General features: G+C 41.2%; 2 protein-coding genes and 1 long non-coding RNA gene across 5 annotated transcripts; 1 reads left to right on the top strand and 2 right to left on the bottom strand.

Annotated features, from left to right (window-relative positions):
- Positions 1-602: 602 nt before the first annotated feature.
- Positions 603-6,900, bottom strand: serac1 (serine active site containing 1). Of its 3 annotated transcripts, none has more exons than XM_026319382.1 (17): positions 6,798-6,900; positions 5,950-6,173; positions 5,824-5,860; positions 5,562-5,704; positions 5,040-5,132; positions 4,332-4,463; positions 4,109-4,230; positions 3,877-4,005; positions 3,644-3,757; positions 3,263-3,425; positions 2,839-2,989; positions 2,608-2,752; positions 2,347-2,447; positions 1,956-2,053; positions 1,625-1,807; positions 1,400-1,543; positions 603-1,249 (listed from the first exon to the last, which is right to left on the bottom strand). In XM_026319382.1, exons 2-17 carry the CDS (start codon positions 6,041-6,043, stop codon positions 1,113-1,115), a joined length of 1,986 nt encoding a protein of 661 aa, XP_026175167.1. In that variant the 5' UTR covers positions 6,044-6,173; positions 6,798-6,900; the 3' UTR covers positions 603-1,112. The 3 variants fall into 3 exon arrangements, with proteins under 3 accessions (XP_026175167.1, XP_026175168.1, XP_026175166.1); XM_026319383.1 differs by having other exon boundaries at positions 5,562-5,599; positions 5,950-6,050; positions 6,798-6,886; XM_026319381.1 differs by having other exon boundaries at positions 5,950-6,050; positions 6,798-6,886.
- Positions 6,901-7,544: 644 nt separating this feature from the next.
- LOC113137062 (uncharacterized) lies at positions 7,545-13,726 on the top strand. Its single transcript, XR_003296329.1, has 3 exons — positions 7,545-8,034; positions 8,996-9,128; positions 9,343-13,726. It is a non-coding gene; the product is annotated as an uncharacterized LOC113137062 (long non-coding RNA).
- A 218-nt stretch (positions 13,727-13,944) lies between these two features.
- myct1a (myc target 1a) lies at positions 13,945-16,239 on the bottom strand. Its single transcript, XM_026318400.2, has 2 exons — positions 15,834-16,239; positions 13,945-14,949 (listed from the first exon to the last, which is right to left on the bottom strand). The coding sequence occupies exons 1-2, from the start codon at positions 15,886-15,888 to the stop codon at positions 14,408-14,410; spliced, it is 597 nt and encodes a 198-aa protein (XP_026174185.1). The 5' UTR covers positions 15,889-16,239; the 3' UTR covers positions 13,945-14,407.
- Positions 16,240-25,330: the final 9,091 nt, after the last annotated feature.

The raw sequence follows: 25,330 nt of genomic DNA on the forward strand, positions 1-25,330 counted from the left end.
TGCCAAAAAGAACAAATATCTTTAGACTATTTATTGTTTTACTCACAAAAAACTCAACCGGAGTAAAAAACAATCCTCACAGGAAAATATTTCAATATTACATCTTCATATATTTATTTTCCTTTTTGGAAAATGTTTTTAAACAGTGTTTGGGTCTCAGCTCTTTTCTCATTCTGCATTTAAAACAGACATTGAATATAAGGGTAAGGATAAAATCCTTGATATATATCTATTTTCATGTGATATAATAAAATGATTTTTTTAGAACTAATTTCTAAAAGGAAATGTTTTCGGCTAATGAAGTGAATCGAATACCTGACAGTTGTTACACTGACAGGAAAAATCCTTTGCATCAATGTTGTAAACCAGATTATTTCTGTAAAGCACTTTGAATTACTCTGTGCATGAGTTGTGTTATATAAATAATCATTCAGGACAAAGTAAATCAGTACAACACACTGAATAGTCAAGTCAAGCTTTTTAACATTAGACATTTACTCAACATCATTGGTGGGAGGGTGGACTGTAAACACATGACAATTAAAACCTAACTGCTTGATTAGTCCCACACAAATAAATGAAGCAGCACAGACTAATGTTAATACAGGTCCACTTTCATTAAGGCAGGAATTAATACGTTTTGGCAGACAGTATGACAGTCATGCTGTAGCTCTAATAAAATACATAAATATAAAAATAACATCTTAAACTTTTGCTCTGGTCAAAAATACTGAGAAGCATAAAATGGCGACGACATGTCAAAGCATCTTAAAGTAGGAGGTCCAGTGTAAAATGTGAGAAGGTGCTGCAGGAAAAAAAAAGTCTAACATTTTGAATCTCTGTAAATGTAGTAATCATGTTCTTTAAAAATGAATTTGGCTCAGAGACCAGTGTAGGAAGACGAGAACAAATTTAGCACCCAGATTTTTTTTTAAAATCAGAACTGACACAGATGCTAATGTATAAAATTAACGTAATTTCCTTCATTATATTATAATTAGATTATTGGGTGTTTATATGTGCAACAACAGAAACGTTTCTGTTTAGCTCTCCTCTACATCATGTACAGTGGGTTATATCAGTGTTTGTGTTCATATATTTGTGTTTTCCAGTCAGTGGCTGATGTAGCTCTGGAGTGCTTCCTGGATGAACTGGAGGCTGCGTTTGTACAGGAATGAGTCCTTCCTCTCTGGCTTGCAGATGTTGAGATGATCGACATTCACCTCGATGAGCTCCCCAATGCCCAGATCTGAAACCAGAACAGACCAGGCTCAAGGTAAGAGCTAAAGGGACGAGATCAGACACATGTGGCCTCCAAGATCAGTGTACTTTTTGCTCATGCATTCATATTTAAGCTACACACTTCAGATAGCAGTACATGTGCGGTACTGTTACATACTTGCTGACTGTGCTGGTACCACCAGGATCTTGATCATGGGACCAATGTTTGTTGGCACCGTCTCTGCAAAGCTCAACACCTTGAATTCTTTTTCTTTGGCCATGTTCAAGAAGTTCTCATTCAGGTTCCGCAGTGCTGGTGAGTCTTAAATCACATCAACAACTCACAGCTCATATACATATGAATAATTTCTGCAAAAGACCAGAGTTCACTTCACTGACTTACCTTTACAGAGTTCTCTGACTTCTATAGAGGGGAAGAGGAGGTATCTGACATTGACTGAGTACTCGGCCATAGATGTGCCGTGGTGAGGAACACTATAGAACATGATGCCCTTGGTGTTCTTTAACAGACCACGCATATCTGGATCCTTTGAGGCATCCAGCAGCATTTTCTTCACAAGCAAGCCTGAGGGGTGGGTACAGAGTGAACCTTTGAATCAGACCGATACAGCACCATGTAGGTGCAGGTGAGAAATAAGACCCAGACAGATGTTTTACTCAGAGGATTGGAGTAGAAACCTGACACACTTGTGTAAAATGGAAAGACAAATTACCTCCCATACTGTGTGCTACCCAGATCACAGGTCTCTCTCCAACCCCAGCTAACTTTAACTTATTCAGCAGCTCTTGACTTCTGTAGGCCAAAGATTTCCTGAAGACGCAGAAGCAAAGAATGAAAAAACAGATCAGTCCCTGAGAACCTGATGGAACTGTGGATAATAAATACTGGAACATTTGGGTTAATAAAATATTTAATTTCACCAATAATGCTAGTTCGCAGTTATGTTGGATAAGTTGTAATATTGAGAGGATGATAATTTGTAAGAAACTGTGTTAATGATGTGTTAAAATCAACACAATCTAGTATCAGAGAAAACAATAAACTTTAATAACATTTCAGACTTAAACAGCAGTGGACACTTGAAGAAACTACAAATTCTTCACCTCTGATTCTCCACAGGACATTTGGCCATCCAGTCACTGAGGTGACTGTCATACTCCACTGACAGTACTCTCAGATTTGGACAGTCAGCAGCCAACCATGACTGTCAATAATAGAGGACACAACAGTGAGAGAGGATTCATTTTCTTCAAGATTAACCAAAATTGTGAGAGACTTCACGTTTCATTGAAGCAACCAAACACTACTGAGTCTCCACTACATGAAACTCCAGAGTAACTAAAGGAATTAGATGGACTTCTTACCTTTGGCCAGCACTCAGTGTAGTTGTCCCTGCTCTCTTCCTCCTCCTTCTCTTCATCTAATGTATTTCTGTCCTTCTGCCTCCATGTCTTAAAAGCTGCCCCTAAAATCCCATGGATGAACAGCACATCTGCTTTGATTGGCTGGCTGGAAAACAAGACATGCATATGTTTAAATCTAAAATAACAAACTAATTATTAAAAATATTGTATCAGTAGAACTTGTTTTCCTACTCGCTACGTGTTTGTGGATGAAGGACGTAAACGCCGTCTTGGTATTTCTCTTTCACAGTCTCTCTGTCCAGGTTGGCTAGAGCACGAGCTGCATGAGACGCCTGCATGACATGAGGAGACTGCATGACCTCAGCTAGCACAGGTATCCAGCCTGAAGGTGTTAAATAGGGAAGGAAGCAAAGGGGAAGAGGAATGGATTTATTATAATCTGTTGTTGAGTTTTCAATTAATACAACTTGGACAGAAATTAACAAAAAACAAACCAGTATGAATACTGTAAAATGTTTGGGTTGAACCACAGTATGTGCTCTGTAGATATGAGAATGGGCTTTGGATATTGGTTTCAAGTATATCCCCAGTGCTCCCAGTCACAATTGCACATAGACAGAACCTTCAATTTACAGCTGACAATTTCCAGACTTACCGGACTGGGCTATGGCCTGGTGAGCACTCTCACTGAGAGACAGGTTTCCTATGATACGAACAATGTTCCTCTGAATCTTCAGGGAGTCTTTACGGAGCTGATAAACCCTCTGGAGGAGCTGCAGACCCCCATTAGAGACTATGTGGTCACAGTGGCTCTGGACCTGCAGACAGGAAACATGTTCCAGTAAGTTCAGAACTTTTTTTTTTTTTTCATCTTACCTACCTCTCTCTTAACTGATGAGCTAATGAAGTAATAGTTGTTTCAGTTCAGAAAACAATGCAAATTTAAAAGCACTGTGCCTAGTTCATTCCAGCTAAACTGAAAGACAATTTCTCCTCCAGATCAAATCGTATTTAGATGTATAATGGCCGTCATTACCTTTGAGTGCTGTACCAGTGCCTGTAGACAGAAGGACTCCACCTTTTCTGAGGGGACAGAGGTGAGGCTCTGAGCGTAGGGCAGTCCATTTCCACCGAAACACCAAAGACCACCCTGAAACACAGGAGAGTACAAGATTTAATCGCATATTTTATTCAGAGACTGGGGTTTTTCTGTTGTGCTGTCTTATGGCCTCATTTCTAAAGGTTTGATACATGATTATACATTATTACCCTTTGTGCTGCCATGGACTGGTTGCTCTCTCTGAGGGCCAGTGAGGTGAAGTACTGAACACATTTGTCCACCTCAGACTGAGGCAGAGAAGCCAGCAGCTGCCTCAGTCCATCTTCTGCCGACAGGCCCTGTAAAGATGTTAACTCAGCTTAGTTACCATCTTATATACAGTATATGTGCAAAGAATCAACAGCATATCTATAATAACTGTATTTCATTGAGGAAACATACATCTTCCAGATCATGTAATCTAGGAGGTGGCAGGAAGAATCGCAAGTCAACCTGGGGTGTCCGGGCCAGGCCCACTGCAGTTCTCTGGTCTATAACCTGGGCTGCTGTCTGGTACTGGTAGTCTGCAATATTAACAATGAGTGTGACCAAATCCCATCCCATCATTATATTAACTTAATGCAGAGAAGCTTAACATGATAAGCAACGGCTTTTGTGCATTTACCGTGCCAGTGGTGATTGTCTGCAAGCTCCTGCACAGCCTGAAGTCTGGTGTGTTTATTGGCAGACTGTGTCCTCTTCAGCAGGACCCATAGTGCCACCTCATGAGGGTCTGCATCCACATGGCTAAAGTGCTCTAAGAGAACAAATACACAGATTAAATATTCAGAAAACAGAGTAAATGTAGACCAGAAATAAGTCTAAAAACACTGACATTACATTCACACTGTATCTATCAGACTAACTACCAGGACCTACAGTGCCACCTTTGGATTGTTATTAGAGCTGGTTAGAGTTAAATGTTAGAAACCTTGTGGTTGGAAAACCTTGTCATCAGTTTGGCAGCTATTCATTTTTTAAAGCTCAAAAGTTATTGGATGTCTTACTGGAATATAAATGTACATATAAAATGGTGCTCATTGCAATATTACAAACATCTTCATTTACAATGCAATGAGCAAAAGACTATGCAATATACACATTAATGCAAACTATATGGCATTGAAAAACAGGATGTGCATGTGCAAAGCAGGTCTCATCTTCAGTCTTCATGTACACAAAAATAAAAATAAAAATAAATGTAGTTTCTGAGACGGTTGTTGGGATCATTTCTGCTTTTTAATTTAATTTAGGGGAAGTGCTGCTGTTTCTCAATGCACTTTCAATGTAAACTTCAGCTGAACTGGTACAATGAAAGCTTTTAGTTTCTTACCATCTACTGATCCTCTAAGCAAAAGCTTAGAGGTAATTTCCAGAAACCACCGTGTTGCTCTATGAAGTTCCCTCCTTGCTTTATTTGTAAGCCCTGGAACAGATGTGCAGTGGAAGCAATAATTACAAATTTAAATTAGTTTTCTATAAGAACAGTAACAAGGTGAACTATTACTGTAGTAATGGTTGATAGTTGGGATCTCAGCATAAGTTGGTGACATTAAATCAATGAATCTTGACTAGTGTGAGTGAGATCAGTCAACATACTGACCCAAACATAGAGGCAGGAAAGATAGCAAGGAAGGAAAGAGGAACAAATGGTAACAGATGTCACTGAACACCTGGACATGTCTGTGCTCATATCAGCAACAAAGCCACTCAGCATTTTTCCAGATGTCATTCCTGAGCTATGGCACATTTCCAAAAACAATACATGTAAAAAAAAAAAAAAAAAAACACAACAGTCCTAAACAATTTAAAATAGACATGTAATAAACACCCACTTTGACTATAACGTGATTACCTGCTGTAAGCGTCTCCTTTTCATCTGAAGGCGTGGCTCTGAGATAAACATAAGACTTATACTTCTCTTGAAGAATTGCACTAGTGTCAATGCTCACAGCTTTGTTCAAGGCTACAACCTCATATGTAATAAACAGACAGCCTCTGCAGAAAGATAATAGATAAGCCACTGCACACTCATGGTTTTTCACACAAATCACACAGATCAAATTTGGCTATTTAGGAATCAAACAGTAAAATCTGTATGGAAACACTGAACTTACCCCAACACAACTGCACCAGTTACTTTAGCAACCTTCTCTAAAGGTCAGCAAAAAGACAAATATTTTAGACAACGGGCATTTAGAGTAATTATGTCTCTTATATAGTTGACATGTCAACTAACTTACTGAAATCTTTCCACTGAATCACTTTCTTTACTCCAGGCTGCCCAGCTGTGCTCAGTCTCCGACAGCGGATCAGACGTAGAGCTGTAACGGACATCCTCAGCCTGCATGTTGAAGTTACATTAATAAAACTGCCCAACAAGACTAAACCTTTATTCTCTCTCACTAGAAACCTTCATATCTGTGCCAACATCTGGGGCAGGTAGTATTGATCCAGCTTCAAGGCTCTAATGATCCAAAAGCAACACAGCAACACGTGACCATGCTGTGACAGTAATTAATATAGTCAGCTAACTAATGTGGCTAAGGCATCAAGTCATTCACAAGTCGTCAACCTACGTTTAGCTCTAAGTGGCAGGTGTTATGCCAAGTTCAGCCTGCCTCGATCTGCATGGACCAGGCGGGAGCGCGCACGGGTAAAGCTGAAACCCCAAACAAATGATTTCCACTAAACATTCAGAACCTAGAAATAAGCAAAGAGAACCTATCATCACTGACGAACCCAACAAAGTAAATATTTGGTTTTTGCTTAGAAATCATTAGTTGGGGGCTTTTCGCTTCAGCCTGGTACAGGCAGGTCGCAGCAGGAAAAACTCGACAAAACACCTGTAACAAGAGAACTCACCTAATAAACAAGACAGTTAGATCATGTCTAGTATCTTTATCGTTATTTTCGTGAGATTTAATAACGAGCCTTGTGACTCTCACGTCGCTAACTTCAACACAAAGGCTAAGCTAACTTACTAAAGATGTAGCTTTAGGCTAACGTGTCACTGTTACCTGCTAACTTACAAACTCTGAGCTAACGTATCCTGTCCGTGTGGAAAATGTTTCATTAACAATAAAATTACCGCATTGATGAACTTTTCTTTTTTTTTTTTTTTTAATTTAGTTCTCCGCCCCAACAGCGCCCGGCGTCCATCATAAACACTTGTCCCACAAATAATACGTCATCAAACGCGTGACGTAGGGAACAAACTGTAAACAAAATGTTTTGAAATAGCATCGGAAGATGCAGAAGGTCTGATGCACATTTTCAGTCTCTCTTCATGCAATGAAATATCTGCCATGATGTGGTTTTGTTGGGATAACAGAGGTCAGACTGCACATGAGTTGTTACAGTTTGAAACGATGAAACGATTAATAGTGATCCATCAGTGTACTCTACAGTCATTGATCCGACCAATTCAAGTCAAAATATGAAAAATTATGCTATAAAGAATAATAAACCTATGTTTTAAAAACAAACTTTATTATAAATAAATAAAACAAATGATACAGCAACTGAATGTGGGGGCAAAAAAAAAACAAAACATTTGTGCTATAAACGGGTAATAAAAATAAAGGGACAATAAATACTTACGTTGTGGTAACACGTGATCTTTTGTGATGTATGCAGTTTGACATTGTCAACAATTAGAAATATTTAATTTCAGGCCTCTTTATTTTAATGACATTTAAATTAAATGGTTAAATCAGTTAGCTAATGTATTAATCAATTTTTCAAATGAACAGCCAAGCACGCGTACAAAAACGTTTGTGGCATTATTTTAAGTGAAGGAAGTGATGTAATGGCGCATGCGCGAATCAGACCGACGAAGCTTCCGGGTTTGAGCCCACATAGGAAGTAGCCGCTGGCTCCACCGAAACCTGGCTCCTTTTGACTTCCGTTGAAAAATCAGCTCTAATTACTGAGTTACTTTTATTGTCACAGTGATCACTGCGGCTCTGTCGTCTTTGTTTGAACACGCTCTTAATATTCCTCATTTTTTATCTCGATATTTGCTCCTGTTCATCGTCAGTGGAACAGTGTTGACAAATCGCTGACGCCCGCCATTTTACACGTAACGTTACAATCAATAACAATCAATAACAGATATTGATATCTTGCATTTTTCTACTAAAACGTTCTTGGGTGGCTTGTTTTTTTTTCCTTTTTTTTGATCGTGTTCGGTTCTATACAAGTTCCTTTAATCAATAAGTTCAAGACCATTTGTTCAAATTTTATTGATTAATCAACCACATGGCTTGTTCTGCGTTAAATTGTTCTAACAGACCTTCGAGGAACCCCACTCTCCAGTTCTTTCGGTAACTACATATAAAAATTTAAAATGTATGCTTTGATCAAAACTTTTGCTACCTAATTTATTTGGCTGGCACTGAACCTTTTATTATATAATATAATGGTAATTTCTTGCATATTAAAAGTTATGCCCGGTATTTTTGCTTATTTATGCAGGTTTGCAAGCAAGATGCTGGTTTGTTACATGTCCTTTGTTTCCTTAACGCAAAACTAGATCACAAGCAAGAACACCAAAAGAAAATTAAAGAGTAAATATCTCTAATCATGGTATAGTATTTATGTGTACAGTGCTGTGCAAAAGTTTTAGGCACTAAAAATACACAGGTGATGCTTTTAACATAAATAGTTTTTCAGTTAACTTCATACCAGATGCAGTGAATAGAACCAAAAGTAAAACTAATCAGTATTTGCAGCTCTCCCCTTTGGCCCGAAACCAGCAGCAGTTCTCTCTTAAGTTTGACATTGCAGCACCTTGGAGAAGCTGCTTCTGTAGTTTCAGACTATCCCAGTGTTTCTGTCTCCTCATGTGATCCCAGACACACTGCCCAGATCTGGGCTCTGTGGGAGTCAGACCATCTGCTACAGGACTCCTGGTTCTTCGTGCCTCTGAAAATGGTTCTTCATAATCTGTAATGGGTACTTTATGGGCTTGTTGTCCTGCGCAATGGGCTGCACTGTGAATCTGGGATCATTTAGACACCAGATGGTGTTTTGTGAATCTAAAACATCTAAATTGCCTAAAGCTTTTGCACAGTACTGTATTTTTCTTAAGATATTTTTTTCAAAATGACTTTTAAACTTGACTTTTTAATACATCCAATAGACATCTAAACAGAATCTAAGCAGTCAAAATGTTAGAAATTAAAAAGTCATATGTATGGAGTTGGTAGAGACAGAGACATGCAGTTCTGGGCACAGGAGGATTTAATCTATTGCCAAGATTTCATCAAAATAACCTCCCCACAGATTTCCTTTACGTGATGCTGAGAGGCTGAAGCTGTGGCTGATCAACATGAGACGAAAGGACTGGACTCCATCCATTTATTCTCGGCTGTGTTGTGAACACTTTGAGGAGGATCAGTTCCTAATCAGTATTCAAGTATGTGCACAATAATTACATAAGAAACTACACTTTTAATGCTCATCACGATTTATTCAAAATGTACACACTTTATACACTACCATGTAGTTTTGGTCAAACTATAATCTGTCATAATGACAGTTATTTTTAAAATGTATTTTAGCTTTTTATTTTAGCTTTTTTGTCACACAGCGTTAATCTCTGATATATATTCTCATGTTTCCATCTTTAGGGCAAGAGGAGGCTTAATGACTCGGCTGTACCTACCAATTTCCCCTCCGACGTGAAAAAGAAGGTGCCAGCCCGGGTTTTAAGGAAGAGTTTGGTAAGTATATTGAAGGTAAGTGACCAATCTGTCTCTTCATGCTCATCTCCATCCCAGAGCTTACAGCCTCTAACCAGTGGTCATAGTAGTAGCACAGCATCTAATGAGCATAACTATGTCAATGCACCACTGGAAGTTGTTATTAAAGAGGAGACTGACAATTGGTGTCAAAATGACACAGTCGAGACTGATTACAATCCAATTAAAATCAGTGAGTGTTTTGATCACGACTACTGTATTAACCCCAAAACACTGAAACGCAAAATTAATACACTACAGGATCAGCTAGGTGTAGCCCGTAAAAAACTTAAGTTAAAATCTCAGGAGGTGAGAAGGTTGAATTCCAAACTGTCATCTTTAAAACACATCATAAGTCTTGGAGGCCAAGGTTGTTCCCCATTGTCTTTGAGGCAGTCTCTGCCCCATGCCGGATGTAGCTGTCACCAATAATCAACACAGTGTCTGGACAGAAGGACAACATAATAGAGGAAATATTCTATTCTAATACACTAAAGGTCACACAGACTTGCTAATTACATTGTTGTCCATTCACTTGTATACATGTGTAATAATAATTTACATGTGTAACTCAATTGCTCAGTGGTTATAAAGCCTGTAGACTTGGTCGATCAAATCGACCCGTCCAGACGTACTGCTCATGTTTCTGCCATGTGCCTACTAACCTTGCCATCCTGTGAATTATATTCTGTCTCCTCTTAAATTTTTGCCACAACAGATTTGGTGTCAGAGTGGGATGGATCCACAGTCTGGACTCTGAAGGATGGATTGTAGATATTTGATTACATACGTTAGTATAGTTAGTATACAACTACAAATAGTTGTATAGTAGTAATTCCTCTCCTGGGGGTTGAGAAGCTTTCATCCTAAGGAGTCCAGTCGCTGATCCAAACCATGTCACTAAAGAACTGGACGACGGTAAGATGGTGGAAACACAGGCAGACCTGTGGTGTTAAAGTAAGAAACAGCCCCTAAAACTCACTACTTGTTTGAGTAGGTGGTGAGGTGTTGCCTTGGTAGAGACTGTTGTGTTGTTGATTACTGATGGATGCAGCACAGGCTACTAGAGTATGGGTTAGTACTGGGTACTAAGAGAGAAACAAACACCTGACCGGGGCCCAACCTACCAACTGAACTGTCACCATTATGTGAAGATAAGTAAGTAGTTGAAATGATTCAAATAGAGGAAACTATTATTTCCCATAGAGTACAGTCTGACAATTAGCAAATTTAAAGGATAATCTTGAAAAGAGGGAGAACGAGAGTAAAACAGGTCTTTGTCCAAAAGAAATAGAAAGAAACAAAGTGGTCCAAGCTGACTGGAAGGTTTATTGCATGTGGAAAGATGTTGTGTGTGAGAGAGGAGGATGATTAGAAGGCAGAATAGAGATGGAGACAGAAAGCCTAAACTAAGAGAACCAGAACACATTGTACATAAACCAAAAGATTGTTCTGACAGTAAATATCTGTTTCCTGTTGTCTGAGTTACATAAAGTGGATCCGGACTGGTCTCTGCTCGTCCACTTCCTCTCCAGAACCAAGTGAGCTCCACAGCAGCACATAGGAGGGGAAACTCCAGCCAAGTGCTTGAGAATGAAGCAGCAACACACAGAGCAGCAGGAAACAACACATCTGAACTATCACTCTAAGAGACTGGCCCTGGAAGTGTGAAAGGACACTACATGCTCATGTGATCAAGAGAGCAGAGCCTCCTCTCTCTTGAAGAAGAGACAAAAGATGATACGCATGTTTTAATGCTGCCCAGGGGTTCATGGCCTCCAACCTATATTCCACCCTTGGACAGATATGGACATGAGGGAAGCACTACACAAAACCACCCACCACAGGAAAAAGCTTGACTCCACACACTCAGCCATGACTAACCAGATGACGAGGAAGGGGCTGTGACAGAGAAGCCATTTTCCAGTGTGGAGAAAAGGACACTGGGTGAGAGGCTGCTTTGTGGATGAGCAGAAAGATGATGGAGTCGGAGAGTGGGTGGAGCAGATGCCAGGTCAGGTGACACTCATGCAGGAACAGATGCCAGACCAGGTAATTCAGAGACAAAGACAGAAGCCAGATGTGACTGGCATAATGTTTCTCATTAGATTGTCATTCTGATAAGTATAAGATATTCCAACAACTTTGCCTTATTATTGAAAATCATGAAGTGACCTTTTTAGTTGATAAGGAAACAGGGAGATGGTTAATGTCCATTTACAATATGCATAGCAGATGTCACACAGTACACAAGCAGGTACTTTCACACAGCATAAATCACTGCACAGCACATGTGAATGTAGAAGAGGAATATATGAGACTGTGGTATATAGAAAGTGAGGAAGTGTGGTAATACATTTGATACATGTCTATTGGACAAAGACTACTGTTGTTGCCTCTGTTCTACTTTCCACAAAAAAAAAGATTTACAGGAGATACTCCACATATCTCACTGACAAAGCCATCGGACTTAAGTTGTAAAGACCTTGGCCCCAATTTACAGAGCGTGCTGTTCCTCGAGGACTTTCAACCAACAGCATCAGATCCTAGAATAGATTACAGCAGAAAGGGTGATGTACATCATGAGTTTTCTTGGCATGACACCATTTTGCAGACCGTGGATCTGAAAATATCCTCTGCATAAATCTGTGGTGTAGGTAAACAGCACGACAAAATCATGTGGACTCTCGAAGGAGTCTCATAAACTGCTTATTTTATCAAAGCTGGATCCACATTGTGCATCGTGTTAGATGCCGTCCTGTTGCCTAAACAAATCTCAGTTATGAAATGTGACGCCTGCACTAACAAAAACATCCCATTTCTACAGGATATTCAGCAGCAGACTTCATTGCATTGCTGCAGCCATTACCGGCCAGATGTCTCACCTCACTTAACGTTCTCTCCCACAGGAACTCAAGCTACAGGCTGACCTGTCAACCACACAGTCACTAGCAAGCATATCTGAAAAGGAACAAATGTAGAGGAAGTCAGGTGCAACGCTGTGAAAGGGGGATGTGACTTAATGATAAAACGTGTTGGGCGTATTTCCACCTCTGTGCGAAGGAGGGATGTGTGCATAGATGTATAATCTGTGGTGCCATGAAAACATTGGCATTGTAAACTCAAACCCACCTAGCAGACTTTTTCAACTTTGGATAATTGACTTCATTGAGCTGTCACTATGCCACAAGAACAGATATTGCTTATTATAGTTTGCATGTTCAACAAGTGGGCAGAGGTTTTCTCTTCTTTCAAACAGGATGCAGTAGTAAACCCCCTAACAGGAAACACCGTTGCTTACTGGGGTAATCCTAAGAAAATCAGTAGTGACAGTGGTCTGGGGTTTGTCAACAAAGTGTTGAAAAGATCTGTCAGGTTATTTTGGATTTAATTGCTCTCATCACTAGTACAGGTTTGATGGAAAGACAAAATAGCATACACAAGACCAAATCAACTAAATGTTGTGAAGAAACAGCTCTTTGTCCCCAGGTGAAAGCAGCCCTGTCTACCCCTGCAGACACCAGACTGCACAAGCTCAAACCAGGTCACAGGATGCTCATCACCGGAGAAGACCCCGGAACCCGAGAAGTTTCATAGGAACTTTCTGAAGGTGGATGATTCCCACGCCAGAAGAGGAACCTGACACCTGCATCTGGGGCTGGGTTGATGTTATGTTTGGAAAATGGAAAGCTTTTCTTGTTTCTCTTCAAAGGTGTTATAGGCATTACTGCACTGAGCCTGTGAATGTTGCCTCATCCCCTGTGCCCATGGACTAATGTCTCCATCTCAGACTGAATGATGCCCTTACTCAGAACCTCAGAATGACATCAGTGTCTAACTTTGGGTCATGATTTCTGGAACATAATGATGAAAAGTTTTGAAAATCTTTTGAATTAACATTTCTGATGAAACATCCCTAATATTCTCAGCCCCGATGAATCCTGACTGTCTTTTAGTTATTATAGAATGAGAACAGAAATAACGTGTGAGGGAAATGTTCATAACTATAAATATAAGTTTCCACCTTTTTGCTCCACCAGACATCCTGCCTGTGTGCTATGACGTGTGTTTCAGCAGGGGGTTGCACAAAAATGCAGCAAGTCACACACGCTTGCTAATTACATTGCTGACCATTCCCCTGTATACATGTGTAATCATAATTTACATGCTCAGTGGTTATAAAGCCCTCAGGAAGCCTGTAGACCTGGTCTGGACCTACTGCTCGTGTTTCTGACGTTTCTTGCGTATTAAACCTGCCGTCCTGTAAATCGTATGCCCTGTTGGTGTGTATCTATCTCTCACTCATGCTCAGACATACTAAATGACCTTGAATGCCACAAACACACACACCCATATACCACAGCTCTGTGAAAATATTTGATAGTATTTAAGATATTAAGGGGTTTGAAGCTGTTTTCACCAGATTTTGCAGATACAATCATGTCACACAAACAGTCCCTCTTCCTTTGGCGTACACACACACACATTCAGTCTCTGTTTAGGAAAGTTAATGATCAGCAGGGACAAATTAGAAGTTTTGCCATTGGCCATAAATGCCCAGCCAGGAGATTTATGCCTCGTGTAAACTAAAAGATTTTGTGCAAGCATACATGAGTTTCAGTCACCGTTACACATGGATGGCTAATTGTTTAGAGGAAATAAATTTCTGTTCATATAGTAAGCAGCCATTACCACATTGCTGACTGTCAGTCGGCTTCTTCAGGAATTTGACATCATTCTTGAATGATGAAAAGCGAGTTGCTTATCTCAACACCAGATACATGTGAACTAATCAAAAGCCATACAAAACCAGTTGTTTCCGAGGACACAGCTGTTAGTTCCACCCAGCTCCACATGTTCATATAAATCAATACAGCTTTAGTCCAATAACATTTGTAAATCCATTTATAACTCTTGGCTCATTCAGTTTGTGTCTGCATGGTGCTATCTCTCTTCAGGTGCACGTTTCCTGATAAGCTTTAATAATGCTCTCATAAGCTGGAGGTGGGGGCTGTATTGCATGGAAGCCCCTCAAACTGTTGTTCCCCCAAAAGGACTCCGGTCTGGGTGGGGTGCCAGCTGGCTGGGCTGCAGTTTGAGCTGATGCAGCAGATGTGCTCAGAGTCGGTGTACGAGGCAGGGTGGTCTGGCTTCCCTCCTCTGCCTCCCTCGCGATCTGGCTGCACTGAAGAAGCGGGTGGAAGGTGGAGGCCCTGAAGGTGGATTTTTGCCCCAGTGGGTCAAGGTGATCTGGGGAGGACGTCTGGCGGTGAAAGCTGAAAGCAGCGCTGACTAAACTGTTGTTGCTGCGTCGGTCAGAGCTGTTGTTCCGATTAAAGCCTGGACGGTTGCGGGTTGAGGTGCGTGATTGGCGAGGTGGGGTGATGCTGGCTGAGCCTGCTCTGCGCCGAGCCATCCAGGTCAAGATCACATAAACCAGGGCCCCCAGCACCAGGCCCACAGCCATGGACACACAGAACGCTATGATCAGAGGGACTGTGAAGACAGACATGCATCAGACAGGATATTTTATGGTCTGTGCTGCAGTATAGTTTAATAATATGGTGGCTTTTGGTTTCTACCACCCTGATTACTTTTTTACTCTTAAGGGTCACTGAGGGACAGAAGTTTAATAGTAGTTATGTATACACAGTAGAACTGCACTTTATCCTTGATAACAGTATTTTTTTTTGTCATCCCCGGGAATGAAAGGAATTTTAATGAGGATCTTGGTCTGATTAGAAAAACCATGTGTTTAATAACAAATGGAGGACTGACAGCAGTATCCTGCAAGATGATGCTCCTTGACAAAATAGTAACAGGCTGTCCCCTTCAGTGTTTACAAGAACTTGTCTTCTGGATACAACAGACTATGTGGATTCTTTCTGCAAAAAGGAGCAGGTTTTTCTTATTGATTGTTTTCCTTGGATCTGGGAATTGCCAATATAAGCAGGGTTAACAGGAGAGAGAGAGAAAGCTGTAGCCAAGACAAATCTTGCTTGACTTTTGCCAGTGAAAACAAATATGTTTCCTTTTAACACAGCTGAGCATTAAAAAGACTGAGCATATTTTGCTACTAGCCCATATTTCCACAGCAGTGTTTTTCTATGACTCTTGGAAAAGAGGAAGCAGACACTGGTCAAAAGTCATCTGGAAAGGCCATTTGGGAAGAAGAGAAACACTAAGAACCTGCATCAGCACCTTATAACTTCAGAAAATTGTTCCAAACGTTAAAAAAATCTTTTGTTTGATAAGGTAATCTTCCAAAAGAGCCACATTTTTTATCTGTCCCACAGAGCTGAAATTCCCATGGTGCCTATGAGGGAGACCACAGGAAAAAGACCAGTCAAAAGAGAATAAAAGTTAAAAAACAAACTCACCAGCATCAAAAGACTGAAGAATTTCCAGAAAGAGATTTGTGTTATTCTCAGCCATGACTTTATCTGTTTTGTTAGCAGAGAAGAAGAGAGACCCAGTTCAGATTGTTGTTTCCTCTCTTCTTCTCCCCTTTTGTTTTGTCAGTTCTCGTCTGTCTTTCTTTTCCTCTGATGGGTTTTCCTGTCTTTCGGCCTCTCTTCTTTCCTGTTTTCTCCCTTTCTCCCTCTTTTGTCCTTTGCTCACTTTCTCTGTTAGTATGTCTGTCTCCCTCAGAGGGAGACGCAGCCCAGCGGCACACAGGACTGGCGACTGACTCTGGCAGTCGTCTTGTTTATGGAAGCGGAAAACTTCACTGTCAGATTTCCTGCTTTTCTGCTTGAAATTAGCAACAGGAGTGGCTTATCTCTCCAGCACAGAGATCCTGGAGGTAGAGAGACGGGGTATTGTTATAATCACTTCCTCTCCCATCATTTCCTTCAGGTTGATTAATGTAAAACGGTATCACCCCAGTGCTTTCACCACACTCACCAATGTTTTTTGTTTCTTCCAGAAATGAAATATTTCACTCCTTCCACCACAGAGACCACAGAGACCAGCAGTTACAACTCTTGGATCAGAAATAGGAGGTAAAGGCAGAACCACAGCTGACACTGATGTTGACAATACTGTCAATACTTTTAATACTCAGGTGTAATGATGCAAAACAGTACTACACTGGTGTGTTTTTAAACAGCCTCTGAGCGAGTGGATGTTTGCCTGATCTGATTTACGGTTTCTTTGTAAGTTCAGTCTTTCCACAGTGTCTGCCAGGTCAGTGGTGCCTGTGTTGGACATCTGGTCCTTTCTCAGCTGGACAGATCCAGTGAAAACATTGTAGTTCAGTAAGACAGAAAAGCAGCACAGCTTGTCTTTTCTACCCATGACTGATCAGGATACGGTGAATAAAAAACGAAGCTCATTCTTGATGCCACACTCAGCATTGTTTTTATCCCATCCAAGTCAAATCTGCAAGATCATCAATACAGTCAGAAGGGAGGATGCGAGTAGTCGTATTAGCCCCCTCGCCCCATCAGCTTTGCAGTGTTCTCACCACAGTTTATCATAACCAAGTCTTCGACTCAACGACACTCTCAGCATTAATCAAGCTGACCTTTAAACCACCCACTAAGATAAACAAGTGTTACATTTTCATGCACATTTCTTGTGAGTGTATTATAATAAAATAATCAACACCTTCAGCCTTCTCACAGACAGAGGGAGGGAGAGGGAATGGCCTGACCAAAGCCTGAACTTCCGCTAATTGTAACAAACCCCTGTAACATTCATGGAGATTGTATGTGTGGTCATCGTGTCCTGTTTTTGTGTAACTGGAGGCTAGTGGACCTTTCTGTTCATAGGTGGAGCACAGATTCTTTGAGCTTTAGAGCTTAAATTCTTGGCTTTGTTAAAATGTCACTGGGCAGAGTGGTGGGACGTTACAGTGCCCAGCCCTTAGGATCTAAATGAGGAAGGTAGTGAAGGTCATACTATATTGTTTCTATGCATTAAAATGCATTTGTATATTTCTAGAATATGTTACCACCACTGTTGTAGTCGATTTATATCTGTGCTGTGTGTGTGTGTGTGTGTGTGTGTGTGTGTGTGAAGGTGAGATAGTGCGGTTGCTAGGTTACCTACACACCTGTTGGCACAGGATGGAGGTTAGACAGGGAAGACACAGGTGATCAAGTGTAAGGAATCAGGACCTGGGGAAGCTATACAGGTTTTCAACTGTGTATGTGTGTGTGTGTGTTTGCAAATGTTTTTGTGTTTGGTTTTCTCTAGTTTTTGTCTTTTTCCACTTATGAGCTCACTTTAAATTCACTCAGTTAGCACCTGGCATTTTGTAGGTGTTTTTTTGTTAATGTGAAAATATACATATGCTTGGCAGGTCTTGTCTTTTCACATCATGAGTTGGAAATGTTGTCTTATTCCCTAAAGTGGCTTTTATTGTTGTTAGATTGCCACTATAACCGGTCTGGTCAGTAGTATTTGGAAGTAAAAAATACCTTGAGCCTGGGGAGTGACTGTGTTCCTTCTTTTCTCTCCTTGACCAGCAGATGGAGCAATAATCCAGGATAACGTCTCAGTTCGTCTCATCAAGTTCTCCCCCAGACTAAGTGATCTCATATTTAACTGCTCTTCTTAACACGTAATGCAGTGTGAGTATTATTATTATAGACAGTTTGGATTTCACATTCATTGTGCAGCTCAGTGAGGGATGGTCTGCTATGATGCAAGGAAATAATTCGGTTTAAGGTTTTTGCAACATTGCAGAAACTTGGTTTTGAGTTAAATCCATCTTTTTGCTGTTTTCTGACCTTAGTATGTATGTTGGGCTGCTGTATTTGACTGATTTAACTGCAAAGGTTTGCTCCCTTTGGTGAAGAAAAAATAGTACTAGACATTAAAAGTTTATTTAGACAGATTTGCAGTACATAAGCAGTTTCTGAACAGCAGTTTTCCGTATATTATTATGTTGATTTTGACACACATATTGACAGCAAACTTTCTAATGAGATTTTAGAAAAGTGCTGACTGTGTATGAAAGGGATTACTGCACTGGTGGTCTTGGTCCCAGCTCTCTGCCTGTGCAGTGGTTAGATAAGACAAGGATCCTAGCAGGGAAGGGGTTTGGCTCTTATAGGAAGATTTCTTATTGAACCCTGTGCTTTGTCTCTGCTCTCGGCTTCCCTCTGTTGCAGCAGGCTGCTCTCTCTTTTGCTGAGTCTGCTTGCTCCTGAGGGGCTGTGAACGGTAGAGGTCACCCTGAGCCGAGCTGCTTAAAAACGTAGGAATCAGCAGTCTGTCCCTGCTGCAGAGGAGCCAGCCAGTCCACATAAATCCCACAGTATTTCATTGCACTAGCAAGTTAACCAGCTGATCCTTATGACCACAAAATAGTTAGATTTGTACATTTATTATGATGAAGTGTAATTTAGTTGTTATTTAGGGAATTAAGATTAAACTACAAAGGCAAGTGATTTGCCTCTGACTTTATTATAGCAGTTGTAATTGAACAGGCCTGTAATTTGCATGGATATATGCATATATAGTTTGGTCCTGTTTATGGTATACTTTGGTGTATATGTATATTATTTTGTGATAATACCTTCTAAACACAGTAGTTTCAAAGGGTGTGTGTGCAGTGCAGAAAACTAGATATATGGACTAATGTAGGTTGTTGGGCTGTTTTGTTGTCCTGAAAATTCCCATCTATAAAACCTCACCTGCTCCTACTGCCTCCAACATGGACCTGTTCCATAAATGAATCCTAAAAGCAGATTACACAACTCTGTACTCACAATTGCTCGAATTCATTGTGTGGGGCCTCTTTGTGTTCAGTGTCATACACCAAAAGTAAACTGGGAATCTGTGATCAGTGACCATTAATCAGTGTCTGTGTTTTTCATTCCTCTGCCTCACTTCATTGAATGACGCTATGGTCAGAGCGGCAGCGCTCCCCTTTCAGCTCCTCTTAAGAGCTCTCCTGAGATGATGATGAAAGGACTTGTCTAATGGGATTACACACCACGATAAGTGCTCCGAGCATAGTGGTTCATCACACCTCCCTGCTGCATTTCAAACGCCGTTGGAGTACCATGTTGTGGATGTAGTCTTTCAGAGGTATGCTTTATTGGTGGGGATGTGTTTGATTATTAATAATCATTTACATATGTTATTATTTGTAGCCACAAAATGTGCATGTTCAGTGAAATTAATTCTTAAGAAGGAATGTGCAATGTTTTGAATACTGATTTGTTATTTCTACACTTGTGCAGGATTTGATTTGTGAATGGATTAAATCCCCAGTTAACCTGTGCAGCCCAGGTGCAGACTGTGGGGCTGATGTCATGAGATAAATCTTTGAGCTGCTCAACAAGCAGTGAATAATGGAGCCACCTATAGGACTCTGTACAATCAGCCATGGCGACTAAAATACGAGGACATTTACGGCTTCGATAAAACTTTTTTTTTTACAATATACTTTAATAATTGTCTTCAGTTCATGAATCATGTCACTGAAGAAGTGCGGTAAATATGTGAAGAGTAGCCCAGTGAATATTTCCAGTCCTTTCTTTTCAAAAAAAACAGTGTTTGAGTTGGTTTGTCTGAAAACAGGAGAAAGAATAAACTAAAACTTAAGTTATTCTCTATGAAAAAAGTCACAGGAACATTAAAAATGCCAATAATGCATTTTTCATTTTAAAGTGGCTGAATTTAAATTAAATAAGATATAAATTGTTGTTGCTGCAGCTAATTCTCAATTTTTTATTTTTTGTTTTTTGTCTTGTCGCTGTCTCACTTTCTCACCTGCTGACAAACTTATTCTCTCCCACACACACACTCACAAAGATAAAACACACACCCCTTTTACAGCAGAACCAGCAGGTGCGAGAAGGTACCTGCTACACGATTGGTCCTGATGCCTCAGTGGGATTCAAGAGCCATCCCTTCTGATTGGACAGCAGGTGGCAGTGCCTGCAGACCAGGAAGCTGTACTGTCTGCAGAAGTAAAAGGCTCAGGCGAGGGAGGGGGCCTCTTGAGATGTTCAGTGCATACACACAGGCAAGCTCCCATACACATACAGTATCCACTTACATCAGCATCAGGGGAGGAGCTTCACGGAGTGTGAGGATTGCAGACTGCTACTGCAACAGGGATGACTTGAGAAGAGAAACACACTGACATGAGCATGATTCAGTCTTGATATCTTACAGTGTGAAGACCCAAATCTGCTGCAGCCAAGTCCAGATCAGAGCATGAGAGCACTGCCAGGGTGCTGTGCAGGTGTTGGGACGTGACTTTGGCGACCTCAGGAGAGCAGCATGGCATCACCTCGGCACTACGGTCACTCTACGCGGGACATTACCAATGTGGTGCAGAAGCTGCAAGGTAAGTTTAAAACGCTTACTCACTCACTCTCACGGCTACAGCTTGGTGTGCAGTGTTTTTGGAGGTGACCTGATGTTTGGTATGACACAGCAGAACAGTGTGTGACCTATGAGCCCTTACACTCCTCATAACCTCGAAAGTCTTGGTTTCAATGTGCGGCATGAGGAGGGCATAACTGAATGAGATATGCAATGTCACATTATGCAACACTCAAGTGCATTTGACGTTTTTAGGATGTTATCACTGATGTTTTGTCTAACATCGAGTCACTATCAGTGCTTTGTTTGCTGTACTTTCTGTGGAAATATTTTCTCATGACTGTGAATAGAGAGGGCGATGTATGCAGTGGTGAATCTCTGCTATGTAGCATGCATTCTGGAAAATGTAGTGCTAATGTTTGCAAGCTTGCATCTGCACACATGTATTTCTGTATGTGGACAGTGAGGTAATGCTAATCCACTATACCTCCCTTCTAACTCGGCTGCAGCAGCACGACTCTCTTAGTGTGGACAGTCATATTCTGAGCTTACTCTGCCTATAACACTGGCAGGAATTATAGACATGTTGCTTTTAACCTTTGGCACATAAAAATAAGTAATGCTGGCTTATCTTATCTAAGCTCTGCTCTAAGGTTTCTCTCATTTGTTCACTGTAGTTGCAGCAGATATCAGTATTTTCCTCATCCTAGAAGTCAAATATAATGTAGGTGTATTATTTTGGTCTATAACTGTTTCAGCTCCAGAGTAAAACGTTGCATGCCTGTGTGGCAGAGACACACATCCCATGCTGGCAGAATCAGACTGAGGGCACTAGCAAAGTAGCAGGAAAGTCAGGTGACTCCAGAGCTGAGATCCAATATGGCTGCTGCCTGTGTGGCTTCTGAGGTGGCAGTTTCTGTGAACGCTGAGAACAGCATCACCAACCACGTGGCTCCTCTGCATCACTCTGTGCAGGTGTGAGTGTGAGTGTGCTGTGATTGATCTAATTTTAGAAGCTTCTCCTTGGGCTGTCTCTCCAGTGTACAGGACAGGACAGACTGATGCAGATAAATATTCAGTGAGAATGAAACAGTTTATCACAGTGCAGTGGTGTGGAAAAAAAACAAAAAAAAAACAACAGTTTTTCTTTTTTGGGAAGCTGCATGATTTTTTTTTTTTTTTTACACCAGAAAACGTTGCAGACCTATTTGCAAACTAACATAGGATACCTTTAGAGAATATGCACCTACAGGGGGGTTCCACTGCTTGTGGCCAGGTTCATATTTAAAAGCCCAAAGCAAAAAATGACATGAACCTGTAAATAATGCAGCTTTCCATTTTCCATTGTGGTCTCTGAGGCTGCAGCTCAGGGTTTGCCTGTACCGGCTGGTGAAACCTTTATCTAATTATAGCAAGCAGTCCCTTTACCAATAGTTGCTTTATGGTTGACGTCTTGAGGTATTTCATAATTTCAGGTCAGTAAGGCCTTGTTGCTGTGGTTATTCTTACATCCAGCCACACAAAAACATGGATGGAAGTTCATGGCTTTCTGCTTGTAGCCTTGAGGGGTGATATACTATGAGTCTGACGTGTTGCCTGTGAGATGAATGGATTTGTTTGGACATCACCCCCATTTTTGTTCACATGTCACTCTTGTGCTAAATATATTCTCCTCTGAGTGCATGATCACATTAGCTTATTTGCAAGGGGCACATGGGATTTAATTTGACGTGACATTTTATGTGATGTGTCCTGGTTGTCGTCCATCTCCTGGGAGACCAGAGCCGAACTGTGATGATATCATCAAGACGTTTAGTAAGAGTCAACGAACATTTATGCTCTCATTAGTCTGAGCAGGAAGCAGTTCGTAGCATAAGTGGAACATGATGTTATATATAAGCATGTTTTCTTTTAGTTTGGTGCCATGCAGTTTTGCTATAGCTAGTTTACGAGCTTGCCGTTTGTAATGTCAGGGCAGCTTGTTTATGTCTGAGTGTAGTTATTGTCTCTCCAGTGGGGTAATTGTTAAGAAATTTGTAATATTTAAAAGTTATGTTTCCATGATTTTGTGGAAGACTGGTTGGAGTCTAATTGCGCATCACCTGAGAGTTAAATGTAGGTGACAATCTAATGTCTGATTAGATTCACATATTTTCCTCCTCCTCTGAGTGAGAACAATGTTTTCAAATTAACCACATTGCACAAATCACCAGATAGCATGAGATGACCTGTACTCCCTTCAGGCTCAATTTAAAGCTGGTAGTAACTGCTCAGTGTAACATCAGAACAGTCAAACTTTTGCCCCAGTTTTGGTTCCGTGTTTTCCTCCCTTCAACCATCTCTTTTGGTGCACCTCTCTGTCACAGTGAGAAAAACAGCAATTAGTGACACCATATGGTGGAGAACGGCGAGGCTGCTTTGAACACCTCCCAGCCTGAACTCCTCCATATGCTGTGGAATTTGCTTGTTTGTTGTCTCTCATTAATGAGAAAAGCGATGAACTGTTTTCCTGTTTCAGTTTCTCACCTGTTTTCTCCATTGTGGGCAGCAGAGGCGTACATCCCCTCCTACGCCTCTGGGTTTTACAGTCTGCTACACTATCGAATGGAGAAGTTTAAGTCTCCTCGTGTCGGGAGCACCTGCTCAAGTTTTCTGTGCGTGGGCTGTGTTCATCTCTGTACTGGCAATTTGTGACGAGATAATACAGAAGAACATAATCATAGATTGAGTTTCTCAGGCAGCTCAGGCTTCAGGGGTTGTGCTGTGAAAGCAGAGAGGCTTAATTTTATAATATTTGGTTTAAATAGGATGCTCAGCAGGAACAAGTGTTGAGGACAAGTGGGTAAAGGCCAAGGGCAACCGAGGGCATGATAAGTGGAAGACACGAGAGCCACAGCGATGATGCTGGATGGATGAAATAGAGATGAGAGAAGCAGTGGGAAAAACAAGAAAACGGACCGAGACTGTGCCCACACACCCGTTTTTAAGCTCCTGATTGCAAGCGGGACTGGCACTGATCCTCAGGCTGGCACGAGGCCAGGGTGACATCCTGTTGCCAGGGGCGACAATACGGTTCAGCTGCAGCCAAGGAAGGCCCAAGCAGACGGTCACCTTGAGCCATGCCAGCCTCCTGTTTAGTTCTGACACCAGCATTTGTCGTCCACAGCTCTGGGTACCACCGCTCCACACACACACACACACACACACACACACACACACACACACACACACACACACACACACACACACACACACACACACACACACATACATAGACATACATGCATCCACACTTGCAGGCAGACTCTGAAACAAACACAGCGTGTATAAAAATAGCTGTGATGCATCTTTTTTCTGCCTTCATCTCACCACTGGGAGTCAGCAGTTTAGCTGAGTGGTTAAACAGACCCAGAGCAAGTCTTCAAGGCTGTCGGACCATTAAAACGAAGCCGTTACTGGGTAGTAGCCACTGTGGGATATATGTATGAGCTGTTACTTATTCTGCTGCTGCTTCTTCTTCTTGTTTTTCCAGATTGTGTTTATGACTCGTTGCCATAGCGGCAGTCGCATGACAGCCAGCACATGCTTTTTTTTTTTCACCCTGTGGGCTTAATGGCCAGGTCTGGTTTAGCTTCTGCTTCTCTAACAGACAATTATGTTTGCAAAAAGTGTGTTTGCACTCGTGTGTGTGTGTGTGTGTACTAATGGGAATGTGTGTTTAGTCTGTGATACTCTCTCTGTGGCAGCTCCTATTGCAGATCAGATTATAATCTCTTAACCTGACCTTCAGTGAGGATTTGAGTGACATATCACAACATTAGGTCACTGGGGGTCCCACCCAAACAATATGTTGGGTGGGCCAGCCATCATCTAATCTAGATGCTCATTGGAAAAACACACTTCATGAAGGTCAGTGTGTTTTCCAGCATTAGTTCAGTGAAGGAAAATAATACACACAAGCTTCTTTTGATCAAACCATGAAGGAAAACACTGATAAAAACTCAGGTAGTATTGATTCTTACACCTGCTTCTGGCATTTCTATGTGTTTCTGCCAAACTGCATGTCTTTTGATTTTAGCTGGACCTTCATGATGTTATGCAATACAAGAAGCATTTAATGAAACCCACAGTCTGCAGACTCTTCACAGGTGTAATGAAAGGATTGTTTACAGGATTGTGCAATAACAAGGTGCAGATTGAAGTCACGCTGATTTCCTACAGCATTTCTGTACGATCTCTGATGCCTTCTGTCAGATCGAGGCATCAGATAGTTTTGATGGATGTGCAGCACAATACCCTCACAGATAAAATCCTGACACCTGAGCCCGTGACCTCGAAACACATTCAGGTTGTGCCTGTGATAATTGGAGTCTCGTACACGCCATTATCTTTCGCCCACAGACACCTCTGTCCCTTTTTTCACCTGTCACTCTGTGGTTGGACAGTTGGGAAGTCTGCCTCGGGCGCTCCATTATGGCACCTGAAGGTTATTTAAATGGAGGTCAGATAGTGGCACCCTGGACTCCGAGCGGTCAGGTGACCAGATAATATGATGATTTCAGAATGTGTTAGTTAGTAGTTTAAT

Source organism: Mastacembelus armatus, chromosome 24 (genome assembly GCF_900324485.2).
Source record: "Mastacembelus armatus chromosome 24, fMasArm1.2, whole genome shotgun sequence".
Lineage (NCBI taxonomy): Eukaryota > Metazoa > Chordata > Actinopteri > Synbranchiformes > Mastacembelidae > Mastacembelus > Mastacembelus armatus.